The 14,934-nt window shown below is 37.9% G+C and overlaps 1 protein-coding gene across 1 annotated transcript in view; it reads left to right on the top strand.

Moving 5' to 3' along the window:
- The first annotated feature begins 319 nt into the window (after positions 1–319).
- Positions 320–14,934, top strand: part of GRXCR1 (glutaredoxin, cysteine rich 1) — a 137,657-nt gene continuing 123,042 nt past the window's right edge. The window contains exon 1 of the mRNA XM_011949032.1: positions 320–704. Within this exon, the coding sequence (XP_011804422.1) occupies positions 321–704 (384 nt within the window). The 5' untranslated portion in view covers position 320. The remainder of the gene's footprint in view (positions 705–14,934) is intronic.

The following is a 14,934-nucleotide window of genomic DNA, read 5'->3' as shown; positions in this document are numbered from 1 at the left end:
ATTTTCTTGCTCTGTACATATTTTCGGATTCACTGCATGCCACTTTCTTGCACTTGTCCACCATGGCTATTTAATATTTAAAGGTTGGGATCATTTTGCAGGTTTTAGTTTAAAGGTAACCATAGCGCACACACACACATACATTATTAATAGCAGAGACGCACTGTAAGTCCTTGGGAATCTTCTTTCCTTTCTATGTTAGTTTCACAGGAGTGCTGCCATCACTAGAATTGGCTCTGATATTGCCATCTTGCAAGTGGACTAGTGCAATAACAACGGATCCAGAATGCTATAAGCTGTTCATGTGGGTAGAGGTGACCATGCTGAAAAGGGAGATGAAGCCAGAAAGTGACAGACCACGGAAAGTCCGGTTTCGGATCGCGTCCTCTCACAGTGGGCGAGTTCTGAAGGAAGTGTATGAAGATGGGCAACCGTCAGGCTCTCTGGATTCTGAATGTGCCAGTATCTGTGGTATAGATGGATTAAGTGATTCTGATGGACAGCAGAATGGGCACATAGAATCAGAAGGTGATGAGAATGAGAATGACCAGGATAGCTTGCTTGTGTTAGCAAGGGCTGCCAGTGAGAAGGGTTTTGGTACAAGAAGAGTCAACATTTTAAGCAAAAATGGCACAGTCAGAGGCATCAAATACAAAGTGAGTGCTGGCCAGGCTCTATTTAACAATTTGACCAAAGTATTACAGGTAAGTCATTGCTGTTTCCTTCTCCTACTCTTTGTTCCTAACTCACCATCTAAACACCTCTCATTTCTCCAGCTAAAGCAATCCTTTCTTATTTGCAACTCCTACATACTTCAAGAGACACTCTTCCACCTAAGATACTGCGCTAACAGCTGTCAATTAAAAATAGGATCATTATGCTTGGGGAAATAGACTGACTTCTCAAGGCCAAATTTCTAACACGTACGTGGTCTTTTCTTCCAGTGTATGATGACTAAAATAATATGTCTACTTATTTGCTAAGGAAAAAGAAAAACGATGCTGTTCAAAGCATTTGAGCAAAGATTAAAAGTTAACTTCTGGTTTATTATCCTTGAAATACCAGTGAGGCATTTATCATTACTTGTGTAGATATTAACACCAGAAAAGGTTGAGTGCATGCATTCAACGAGGTTGGGCTCAACTGGAATGTTGTGCGGCAATAAAGACTTACTTTGACTTCCTCGCATTCCTGAGGAGGTTGCAGGCTTCATCCAATATCAATTTCTCTATTAAGTTGCCCATAAAAATTCTAGGATGATGCTTGGAAAAATTACTCCTCTATAAATGTACAAACTGAGATCCAGTTTATAGTTAATAATTAACCTTTAAATGTGATAGATTCTGCAGAGTAATATAGAAATATATTATTCAGGTACTGGGGCTTTTGACAATGATCTAATGTTAACAAGTTTTTGAAAGCATTGGTAAAGTGATTTGTTTTATATTAAAAACAGATGTCGTTATGTCAGGAATGGAATTCATGATTGCTATCATTAAGGTAGTCAATGTTTTTCATTGTAATTCTTTTTTATATTATTCTCAATTTTTAAATAAAATGGTCTCATGATGATTTAATGTCTCTATATTATATAAGAATGTGTGAGTGGTGAAGAGAGGATTTCAGTGAAAGTACTTAAATATTTTTTATTTCAAAGAAAGTATTTGAAAATATCACATCGGGAGGATTTAAAAAATTAGTTAAAGGATAAAAGCAGTGGAGAGCAAAGGTTCTTTTAATATATGGCACTTACTGGTAAAAAATTTTACATATTGGGGTGAGGTTGGAGACTGAAAATCAGAAACTGATGATTGTGTTCTACTAGGTTGGAAACAATCTAGTATCAGTTTCTAGAGATGTGATTATTAGGTTATGATAATCTTAGTGGCCACTGAGTTTCACCAAATGCAGAAATTATTATTTCTAAGGAGTAGACCAAGATTTTTTGCAACAATTAAGTTTGCATTCATTCAAAAGTTTGCATTATTCAAAAATAAAATGTTTGCATTCATTATGATTAACTTAGTCTGCCATTATTTGAATTGCCTTATGATTTGGAGGGTTGTTTACAAAACTAAAATTTTAGTACTTTGATTTGCATCTGTTTATTCAAATCTCCCCCCAAATTTATTGTTTATGAGTAAGTATCTTAAGTCTTTAAAACCTCAAAGAGAAAAACTTTCTTCTCCCTATGTGTTTATGCTGACAGTGCTTTAAACTCACAAAAAAATAAGCAGAAGAAATTCCAAAATCAAAATGTTAACACTAGATTAGTTTACAATATTCACTTGCATATTTTTCTATGCATAGTTTCATAGCCCCATTTTGAGAAAAAGCAATACAACTGCCTTTTTCTAATAATTTAGCCCCATTCCATGTATTCTCTGTTTTAGAGCAATAAAGAGCAATAAAGATTATTAGCAGAGGTCCTTCAGGGTCTTTGGAACTTAATCAGATCTGTCCCTCCCAACTGCCCACCAATCTGGTCCTTTCTTTAAAATGTTGGCAAAGTCATCAGCCTATCGTAGGTATTTACACATTTTGGTCATTATCTTTAGTTTCATTGTCATCAGCAGCATTTTCATTGTGTGAATGTTCTCTGGTATCTCCAGGACAAAACATAAGTTAAAGGAGCAACTACATTTGGATCAGGGCTGCCAGTTGCATTATTGCCCAAGGAGCTCCATTGCCCATTGTCTGCATGAATGGCACCCCTTAAAGTTGTGCAATACACCCCACTCAACATTATGTAGAGATCTGATTTGGATGCTTGCCACATTTTTAAAGGGATATTTATGTCATTTGGGGTAATTTACATCTTAGCCTTATGTCTTAGGATGACAGTGTATGTAATTTCCATAGGCATCCCACAGAGAAGCCCCAGGGACTAGAAGCAGAGGTTATTATTCAGTTACTCCTATACCCTCTACCAGATATGACTTTTCCCCCTATATATTTTCCATATCCCTTGCAAAGTAAGCAGTAAACTTGACTGGATGTAACTTAGTAATCTCCCTCAGGGAGGAAAAAGTGAGCAGTCTGTATCTTGGATATTTGATTAAGGTTTCAATGCACAGCCAATCTTATTGAAGCAAGGAACTGTGATTGAAGAAACAGTGAGGCTTTTCTTTTTGTTTTAAGTTTTAAAACCTTAAAGCACTTAACCTTAAACGTGAAAGAAAACCCTAAATATAAATAAAATATTTCAAAGACCCTGTCCATCACTTGCCTCTTCTGCATTAGTTTCCCACTCTTTTATCCCTGTCTCATAAAACATTGGCATATGTCCTGCAAAAATTTCAACTGCACAGAAAAAGTCATTGCAATTTTGCCTTAAAATATTTTGACTTTGTAGCAGCACTTACTTAGAAAGTTGTCTGTTAAAGAAAAATCAGAAAGAATTTCCATTTTATTTGTCAATTAGTTTACCTTATATAATTCTGGGTATTTGAGGATGTGCAATATTAATCAAGGTTGTTGAAGGTAGTGATGAACCAGGAGGCAAAAAGCAGAAGGCCACCTGGCTGCTCAGGTGGACATTGTAGAGGGAGGTTAATGGTGAAGCAAAATGTCTCTAGCTGTTCTAGATTATGGCGCTTCAGCTCCAGGTGGCTGAATTTGCCAGCTCTCCCAGAGATAACAAGAATACAGAGCTCGAGAGAGGCCAATTCGGAAATCTGAAAACCTAGAATCTAGGCATGACTGTGGCCTGGAAATAGGCATTTACTAGAAATTCTTTAGGTTATTCTTACATGCACTGAAGTTTGAGAATCATTGACCTAGAGTGTAAAAGGAAATTCATCCAGTTCCTAAGGGTAAATAAAAATATTAACATTCCTTATCTCTTCAATATTTAATAAAGAAAATGAATGAGATAGGTAATGACTTCTTATTCATTCTTTTGATCAGGTTAGATTATCAAAAAGATTTTTCTGAGCCAAAGATGAATAAAGGTTATCCCGACAGCCATGTTGTCCATGAATATTCAAATTTATCAGTTCATTTGAGAACAGGTCCAGAAATCTTAACAAATACACTCTGATGTAGTTGTTCTCTTTTTAATACTCTCTAAGAAATACTGCTCTTAGAATATGTCTATCTAGATACATAAGTTTATTCCTCATTACTGGAAAATTTAACAAAATGTTTACTTTCTTCAAAAATTAGCCATTGTTTCTTAGTGCTAAACAAATTGCAAAATCACCATATAGCTCATACCTCTCAGTACACAGTTGACATGATTAGATTTGAGATATACTTTGCTCTTAGCAGCAAAATATTTTCAAATTCTCTTAGAGTGGGTCAATGATGCAGATAATTAAGGCTGCTTATTTTTGCTAATTTATTCTTATGAGATTACATTTCAGACAGCGATTTTTTTCTTGACCTTATCCTCAAACTGTGTGAGTATACATGTTAGAATATTCTACTGTAAGTTCCATAATTTTAATTCCTTTTCCTTCTCCAAATTTAAAATTCCTGTTTTAGAGATAAATAGGTGCAAAGAAGGAAAATAATTACAGCACATACTATAATTTGGCATTTCCTTTCTAAGAACTCAAATTAAACGTATAACCCCTGTCTATGCATGTACATGCATATTTCTGGTTAGTGTGATTGTCTTTATAAGCATTCCAATATTTCAAGATAAATGAAATAAAAATAGTATGTTTGTGGCAAAACCTGAGGACTCACTCTGAGAGATTTTGGAAATACTTTGCTGCTGAGAACAAAGTAGATCTCAAATCTAATGATGTCAACTGGGTACTAAGAGGTATGAGCTATACGGTGATTTTGTAATTTGTTTAGCATGAAGTAACAATGGCTAATCTTTAAAGAAAGAAAATAATTTTTCCAAAATTTTTCAGTAATGAGGAATAAAATGTTATTCTGCATTTTACACAGGCATGTCACATATATTATTTTAATTAATTGTACCCAAAAATTTGTAAAGTGAGCAGAAAAATAATAATAATAATAATTATTATTATTATTATTATTATGTCTGTTTTTAGATAGCTCAGTGTCAGAGAAATCCAGTCTCTGGCCCAAAGCTAGTAATGCAATAACTCTGCCTTTTGCTGTTTTGGCTTTCACAGTTTTCAAAAGTGTTATACTGTATGCAAAAACTCCCAACTTTAAGTTTTGAAATGTCATGATAACAAACATGAAGACTAAATATATCATGTAATAAGACTAAACATATCCTATTATTATATAATCTGGTCTTTTGAATTTTCAACATTTGGTTAGTAGGCTTTACAATTTATCGTTTATTGAACATTTGATCTTCATCTAGAAAAGGTTTTTTCTTTTTTCTGCAGTTAAATAGCTGCAATTCAGCATTGACTTGTGTTTTAAAAAGGTTTACATCATTTCTATAACATCATTTGATTAAAGTGTCATGAGACTGCAAGGATTGACACTGGAAGAGGATGACTTGTTTCCCTCAAGTATGTTGGTGCTCAGAGTGGTTCACTATCTCAGGATGGGGAGTGTTGACAGACCTTTCTAGCAGTATGTATTATCCATCTCTGGTTCACTGAATCAAACTCTGATAATAGAATAATAGTTCAGTAAAAACTAGGTGATATACTTGATGACTCCTTAGTCCCACTGGTTTATTTGGACCACTCTGGAAAAATAATTAGCATTAAGTACTTATTAAGTATTAGACACTGTTGACATTATTTATGAGCATTGATATTTATTCCCCACAGCAACCTGTGAGGTATATTACTATTAATCAATTAATTATCAATTATGATCTGAGCTTTTTCTCTGTGTCAGAAACATTAATTTATAGGATTTAAAATGTCATGTATCCCAAGAAATTCTTATGTAGTGTTCTGTCAAGACTATCATGTATTAATGGAAATATTATCTTTTTAGATATTAGTAAGTAGGTAAAGAAGCTCTAGGATTTTTGATACAATCCAAATGATGTGAGAAACTACACCAACAGGTTAAGTGACTTATGTAAAAAGCACGAAAGAAAAAGCAGCAAAGACGAGTTGGTACTACTAATATTTATGTGCAATTAAAGAATTTTAAGCTGATAGAACTTAGAGTCCTGTGACCACCCTGCACATACCATCCTTGGCTCTTCTTGCTTGTGGTATTAGCACACATACTGAGTAAGACTTCAATAAATGCTCTTTCTTTGAGTTAATGAATTAAGTGGACCCTCTTAGTGGTTATTTCCCTCTTCTCCATCTCTTTTGGATTTGGAGATTTCCTATATTGGACAGGACTAGAGTTTGCATGGTGAAGTGTTGGCTTACTTCATTCCATTCTTTCTTTTGATCATTTTCAATCATTCATTAATTACTATTTATTAAATATCTACCATGAAACAAAAAATATGTCAGATAATGTGAGGACTAACACCCAATTCCTGCCTTCATGGACTATCCAGCAGTGTGTTGTGAATGATTGTGTAAAGCAATTCCTGGAGGAACTCAGATAAAAAAGATTTTGTTTTCATTACCAGAAAATTCTGTCTTTCGGCTTTCTTGTTGGCCTACCAGCCTCTATGCATTCTTTAGGCCAATGCTTATATTTTTCTCCTTTTGGTCTTTCTCTTATTAGACCAGCATTTTATTTTGGATCTTTTTCTTTAGCTTGCTCTTGCTTTCTTTCTAGTTGAGTTTTGTCTCAAGGACAACAACTGAAGGCTCATCTGTATAATGACTCTTATCTTGATCCTACAAGTCTCTAGAAGTGAATAACAGTGACTCTGACCATAAGCACTGACTTATCCAAGTTCTACTCATCATGTTAAAACTTTCCTTCTAAAGTTAGTTCAATTAATATCTAAGTTGGAAAATCACATTTTTTCCCTGGTTCATCAGAATCCTTGTATCATGACATTTTAATTTGTGGAACTTTGGTAATTGCCTGAGCTTAATCCTATGAATCTGTCTGAATTCTGACTTTAGAACAACCTGCTGAGCAAAGTCACAGATTCTACAATATGACTTGAAACTGCTTAATGAACGCTTATGGGTGGCCCATGATTACCACATAATTAGGGAATTAGCACCTGATGTTTCTAAAACTTAAAAACGCAATTTAACAGCAAGCAAGGCAAACATTCTTTTGGTGGCTTGCTCGTGCTGGCAGCTATTGCCCATGCTGATATTTTCTCTGAGACCCAGTATTTTAAATTTTGTATAAAAGTAATATAAACATGTAATAGTCTATATAAACTGACAGAGCATATAAATGTATCAGTCCTTCAGTAATTATAGCCTGGAAGGGATTTACGAAATTATAAACAGAATAAGATGTCGTGCAGAAATTTTCAGCTAAGGACATTTTATTTATGTGTACAAATCTACTCAACTAAGATTTGAGAACTCTTTGCTCAATTTTATTTTTCTAATAATTCATTATCTCATTTAATTGCTGATAAATTATGCCTTAGAACATTGCATCAGTAGTGAAGTAATAGACCCTTTTACATAATAAAGTAAGTAATAGGAGTATTGCTTACTTTTTGATTCTTAAATAACAAAGTTAAGTTGTGAAAGAATTAGTTGCTTCTTTTGTATTTTTTATGTAATTAATTACATGAAATTTAAGCTCCTTTTTATATGAAAACTCTGTGTAAGCTTGACTAGTCCAAAAGAGGGTAGAGTAGTGAAACCCAAAGGTGTTGATTTGTTAGAGATAGATTTTGTCAGAAGAGAAGGCTCTGGGGAATTGTTATTACAGGTCAGTGGAAAGACAATAGGGTGCCGGGCGCGGTGGCTCAAGCCTGTAATCCCAGCACTTTGGGAGGCCGAGACGGGCGGATCATGAGGTCAGGAGATCGAGACCATCCTGGCAAACACGGTGAAACCCCGTCTTTACTAAAAAATACAAAAACTAGCCGGGCCTGGTGGCCGGCACCTGTAGTCCCAGCTATTCGGGAGGCTGAGGCAGGAGAATGGCGTGAACCCGGGAGGCGGAACTTGCAGTGAGCTGAGATCCGGCCACTGTACTCCAGCCTGGGTGACAGCGAGACTCCGTCTCAAAAAAAAAAAAAAAAAAAAAAGAAAGAGAATAGGGAAATGGGAAACTTAGAGTACCAAATGGGTGGAGACTAACGAGGGTCATCTTAGTTTAAAAGGGGATGAGAGCTGGGTGGTCTGTGACTTCAGGAACTTGTGCAGGGCCTAGAGATTGAGGGGAGGGTCTAGAGCAGGGTCAGCAGGGAGAGGCTACTAGGTAACTCTGCTCATGAGGGTCCCAGAACTAACCCATGCCACAGTGCAACTGTTCTTATTTGTGTATCACCTTTGGTGAGGAGCCAGGTTCACATGCCCTCTCATGTGTATCTTCCTTTGACATCTGTCAAATGCACAATGCTTGTGGAGCATCTGGCCGAAGGGTTGCCCTCCAATGTCCCAAGATTCTATGACTTAACAGAATCTTGTACTGGGCTTAACACCTAGGTGATGGGATGATTTGTGCAGCAAACCACCATGGCACATATTTACCTATGCAGCAAACCTGCACATCCTGCACATGTACCCCTGAACTTAAAATAAAAGTTGAAGAAAAATAAAGAGTGACTCTAATACATTATTCCTGTAGTGCCAGAAATTTTGCTCAGAAAAGGAGTCATTTGTACCCAAGGGATCATCTTAATTCCTATGGTCTAATGGAAATAACTATGATCTCAGAGAAGCGTGTAGCTTGTTGTCAGAGCATAAACATTATTGAATCAATTGAATCAATAATCCAGCTCTGGGCTTCTAGGACTCAGGAGGCTTCATGTGAAACCCAGAGGCTACAACTGGAGCCCGAAGGCTGAAGATTGCCTCTCTCAGTGCCCGGTGCTTTAAATAGCAGGCCTTATAATACAGTTATACAATGTTTTATTTAAAATAGTATTAGAAAATCTACTACAAAGATAACACAAATAAACCAATAGTCCTTACTAAGGATGCCGCCTCTTTCTAACTACACAGAAAACCAAATAATAAAAATTTGGGCCACACCTTTGTAGATTTTCTTAATCACAACTTTCAGGGCTCTTCCTCTAATTATGGAATTTCCCTTTTCATACATTTATAAATGCCCCTTCCCATTTTTCCATTTTTCTTTTTTGTCCCCTAAATTTGTGCTTGCTTCAGCATTTTCCAAGGCCAATGTTTCCTGCTTCAGCTATTCAATTACAAGCTGATTTTTTTCAGGGAATATTTTTTATATTTCCATGAAGAATTTCTGGAGATGAAATTGTACACACCCCTCCCAAAACGCATTGGTGCTGAGAGCTTATGAGAACTGAAGCAGACCCAAAGCCTATGTTGGACATTAAGTAGCTGCCTGCCCATCCTGCATAAGAGTCTTTTCCTCTCTTCTTCCCTCCTTTCTGCTGGAGGTTTAAATGTGATACGCAACCAACTACTTCAGGGAACATCATTCACCTTGATGTTTCTAAAGCAGATTAAAAGTGGCTCTTGGATGCTCCATGTAGGAATGGACAGGGAGTTCTGTACTAGTCATCACTCAGGATTCTTTCCCCACACATTGTGATCAGCAAGATACATGGGTTCACAAGGGGCCAGAATGTCTAGAGATGATTTTGGTCCATGGATCCTGGTGTCCATCTACATTGCTGCTCCTTCAGTCCATGTGCTACACTGATGCTGCAGGCAGCACCCAAAGCCCTTCACATAAGATGCCCAACTTTTGCTCTTTCCAGCTCTTGGGACTACTTACTTTCATTGCCTTTATGTCTAGACTCTTGAAAACATTCTTCTATCAATTATTCTTAGGAGCAAGAGAAGAACTAAGTTCTAGAAATCAAAGCCCACCTTTTCTTTGTGAGAGAAAGAAGATAAAAATACCTTATTCCCCAGTAGTGTCTTAAATAATTACTGTGCTTGCTTTCCCTCCATTTATACAGAAGAGCACTATTCTCTGGAGAGAGATGACCTGGTTTCAGATGCAGTCTAACTTTTCCTAGTTGTGTAATGTGGGAAAATGTACTTAACTCCTATAAATCCTAGTTTCTTTATTGGTCAAATGGGGATAACGGTTGTGACTATTTCTATGAAATAAATGAGTTATTGTGTATAAAACATATTTCTCGATGCCTGGTACCTTATAAGTACTCAATAAATACTGTTATTTTTATTGTCCTTCCTCAAACAAATTGTGAATCAAGTACTACTAAGTATTCTGCTAGTCAATGAGGGTGCAAAGATGAATAAAGCATGATTTCTGTCCTCAGAGAATCTAATTCTTGCTTATGAGATACACAAACACATAGTTACTGTAGCATATGGCAAGAACTCAAAAGCTTATTAGGGAACAGAGATGGGATATCTGACCCAATTCTATAAATTTTGTAGATATCCTGTTCCTCTCAGATAACATTCTTTAAAATAAGGCTGAGTGGGAAGTCCTGGGCCACTCCGTAAAAGGCATCTTGGTACCACAAGATTTTTTGGCAGAAATCACTTCCCTTTGAAAAATCTCAGCTGACGCCTCCAAACTTGGCTCCAACCCTGCCACACAGACCTGTTGTCTGGAGGCCAGTTCCTCTCTTGGAGATCCTGTCTTGGCTTTGGCCCCTACCTGGGTCTTTGCCTTGGATTCCCTAATATTAACTACCGTGTCTACTTGGCCAAATGTTTGCCAGCCTGGCTCTGCTGCAGTTGGCTCTATACCTGTGAACTCAGCCAACCACCCACATGCCTTGTGTCTGAGTATTTCTTGGTAACACCTGTCATCCTGAAAGCCTTGCTTTCACCTTCTGTGTAGAGACAGAATCAATCTCTTCTTTAGTAATAGCCTGGATTGATTTTTAATACCTTTCACGCCAATGCAAGGAATAATTTGTATCTCTATGGAATATCTTCTGCTATGAGCCACACGGTGGACTGCTAGACATGGCTGAAAATGTGCAGACATGTATTACATCATTTAGGATATTCAAAAGAGGCTGTTACTGAGGTCTTTTCGTGGCTTTATATATGATAAAGGACCCAGACGTTTCCTGTTGTTCTGCCTGGCCATTCTTGGCTTGTTGGTTGATGTCCTCTCAAAGATCCAAAATGGATGCCATAGCTTACAGCCAGACCAGTGTCAAAACTGAAAGGGAGTGTGGCAAAAGAAAACATTCCTTATAGGCATGATTCTTTTATCAGAAAGAGAAAGAAAATTCCAGAAAATTACCGATGCATTCTCTTACATTTAGTGTCTTACGTTTCATGTGACCACTCCTTGTCATCGTAAGAGGGCAGGAACGTATCTGGCATTGCTTGTTTGATAGAAGATAGCATGGGAGGATGGGGTTGGAAATAGCTGGTGAACAAACAAGCAAGAGTGCCTGCCACACCATTATCCAGGAACTTTGCTATGATGTTAATTTTTATTGTATGTAATTTGGCTCACATTGGGTCATGCTTCTTGAATGACAAAAGCATTTTATAGTAATCTTATTTCATAAACTGTGTACATTTTCTCTGCCTGTCCTTGAGGATTTTAATCTTTCTATTTTTTTAAATCCATATTTTCTCAAGTCCACAGCTTTTCACCTGTTGGGTTTACTTGTTCTGACACAACTTTGGAAACCTCAAAAGACAATAGGGCTGGTGAACAGTTTTTCATTAACAGCAGTAAAAGTGTTAGTATATTACTTATCTATTTTACCTGTTGATATCTATAGTAGTCATTTATTCTCTGTATAGTAGGATGCTGTGCAATTTTTAAAAGATCTGCACCATATTTCCCCAAGCTGGGCAATCTAAAACAGAAAGAAACTTCCCAACACAATGCACTTGGCTTTATTTTTCTCTCCTGCTGGCTCCATTGCATCAAAAGCAAAATAAAGTATAAAACACAACGACTACAGAGCCACAGCAATCATTCCCACAGCTCTTTCCTTTACTCTTAGCCTGGGATGCCAGTCACCTCAGGGGCTCCACAGTTAGTGAGCTGGAACTCATTTCACATCTGAGGAGAATAATGTTAGAAAAGCTCTCTGCATGCAGAGCAAGGCAGACCAGCTCTCAGCAAGCCTTTCAGCCATGCAGCTCCAGCTTTCCTGATTTTACTGGTCACCAGCAAGCTTGTTTTTATTTTTGAACTATTTAAAAGGATACTCGTAATATTAGCAATACAAGCAACACTTCATTGAATGCCTACATGTGATGGAAATTATCTCAGGTGCCTCTCTTATAATACTGTTTCTTTAATCCTCATGGCAAATTTACAAGGTAAATATTAATGCATTTTACATGAGATAAACTGACAACAAACCAAAATAATTTAAAGGACAATGAAAAAACATTTGTCTCCAAATATTTTGGCTTTCATTTTGATCCGCCACCTGAAATTCTTTTTATTATTTTCCCTATTTCCACACTCAAGAGATCTCCTTTGTGTTAAATTGAGTTCCTTAGAAGCAGAACCTGAAATTGGATTCTTGTAAAACGTGATTGATTAAGGGAGGATCTCAAAAGAAAGAGAGTGAAGGAAGCAGGTTAGGCGGGGAAGAAAGCGAAACAAGGTAGTCATCTTGGCTAGAAGCCAGTACCAGCCCAGACGCCGGAGATGGTCTGGAATACAAATTGTAGCACGGCTTTGGCCTCACCTGTCTTTGACCACTGGCTGTGAGCTTTTAGCAGCCAATATTTCAGTAGCTGGGGGGTGGGTCAGCCAGCATTATGAAGTGGTCTGGGAACATTCACTGCAGTTCACCTCTTGCACTGTTCAGATTTATCTGCTTCCTGCCATTAAGTTTATTGCATCCAAGCACAGCCTTGTCACAGTTAATGGGAGAGCTTGTGGGATAAATTACAGTTCCCACACTGCTATTGGTTTTGAAATGATAGCTGATAATCTTTCACTATCCATTTTAGACACCTCTCCTCTTAGCTAGCACTTCTACTCAATTAAGTGGCTCACATGGTTGCCCCATATTTTTGGGCCCTGTAGAGTCTGAGTTCTGAGCATTATGCCCTTCTCAGGAAGTAGCTGCTGTACTTGCTGACTCACTGCTAGACCCATGAATACCAAGAGAGGTCCCGAGTGCCAAACAAACATATTTCTCCCTGCTCCTTATATGTAGCAGCAGTTCTACTTCCTCATGACAATCAGGGTCAATTAACCTTGCCGGTATTGTAACTGCTTTTTAGGGTACCTAGATTACTATCATCATGATCCCAAAGTGGCTAGACGTCAACTATAGCTTTAAGTTTAGTGGAACTCTTACTGCATTGCTTGGGGGAAGAGCTGCCTTCTGGGATCAAGGACTTGGACTATAAATGCCTAACGTTGCAGAAAAAATCACAATCCTTCAGGTGGGTGATTGGGAGTAATGGTGAATGTGCTCCTACAGCTTCCCATTGGTTCCTGGATCCATGAATTCTAACCATTGGCAATGTAGCACCACCTAATAACCATTGGTTTAGGTATAAGTGGCATCCTGAAGAGTGATGCTGCCTTCCCACAGGGGGGTCATCTCCCAAACTGATGCATCTGTCACACCTTCAAGATGCTGCTCTAAAGCTCTAGGGGGTGGCAGGTCTGCATGGCATGATGCCTGGCAGGGCCAGTGTTCCTTCCTGTTTGTGTTGCTCACTTGAGGTCTCTGAACCTGCTTGAGCCTGAGCTTAGATAAACCACCTTTATTTCACACTGAATTGCTGCTATACCTGCCTGACCTTGTGAGTATGACAGTATACATGTTATGGTACTGATAGGTAATTCTAGTGATCTGGTAGGATAGATGCTGAGTTTCTACCAGGGCCAAGGTCATGCCAGAACCTGCTTTTAAATACTGTGTAGCTATCTCCTGCATCTTGCCTGAGCTTGATCCAGAACCCTAGGAGTTGGTGTTGTGACTTTTTGGTTGAAGCTGGCCAGAGACTCCACACGGTAACCTTCTTTACCACAGATAACTTTAGTGACATGGGATTTGCAGAATTGTATGCAGTAAGCTTCAGATATTCTTGTATTTTAGCCTGCAGCTGTTGCAAAGTCCTATTTGTTAGTTTTATTCAAAACCAGCAATCTTCTATGCCTATTTATAAATGGTTTCTAAAACCTGAAGAGGGATGGGGGATGCACATCAAAACATCTACTACATGGTGTTAACATAAAATTAGATTATCTAGAGACAAGAAGGAATGGCGGTGAGTGGAGAAGGATCACAGTTTAGGATACTGGGATGTCTGAACACACCACATGAGTACAAGCAATGAAAGGCAGACACATTTTGATAGAAATGAGAAAGGAGAATATTGGTTGCCAGGGATTCTAAGTAGCCAGGGCCCTTTCCTGTGGGAATTCGCAGTGATGTGTTGGAGAGAGGAGTGTTAAATATGAAGAAATTTGGCAAGTGTTGTGCCCAAACCCTACTGAGTCCAGTGGAGATGGCACCAGGTTCAAGAAGCCTACGAAGAGATCCAGAGCCAGTAAACAAGATGTAGGGTTTATTGACGACTTACATGCAGGGATGCCCCAGTGGCTGCGAGGTGAACAGGAGAATCTCAACTGCTTGTAAAAAGCAAATGATTTATATAGCGTCTTCACTTAGCATCCTTTCCCCAGTAACCTCTACGTGGCAACCCTCGTTTCTTAAGTTATTGCTGCAGGTGCATCTGCCATACAGGGTCATTCTTAAGGAATGCTTAAATTATTGCTGTTAGGTTTGTCTATCATACAGAAAATGAGTTATTAAACCCTTGACAGTTTGGAATGGGCCATGGTGGCAGTTTTATATGTCATAAAAAATTAGCAAAGACTACAAATTAGGGCTCCACCACACCCCGAAGTTAGTTTACCCTCACATCTCTGGAAGTGAGGATACTAGAAAGTTTCTAAAGACAATATCAAAAAGGAAAAAGGAGCAAAACAAACAGAAAACACAAAACAAACTCTACATAGTTAATAATTTATCCTGGAGCCAGAGCTCGTCCCTGCATATTT

This window comes from Colobus angolensis, unplaced genomic scaffold (assembly GCF_000951035.1).
Source record: "Colobus angolensis palliatus isolate OR3802 unplaced genomic scaffold, Cang.pa_1.0 Scaffold29, whole genome shotgun sequence".
In the NCBI taxonomy this organism is placed as follows: domain Eukaryota; kingdom Metazoa; phylum Chordata; class Mammalia; order Primates; family Cercopithecidae; genus Colobus; species Colobus angolensis.
Note: the sequence above shows the minus strand (reverse complement) of the source record. Positions and strands in the feature narration are given on the sequence as shown.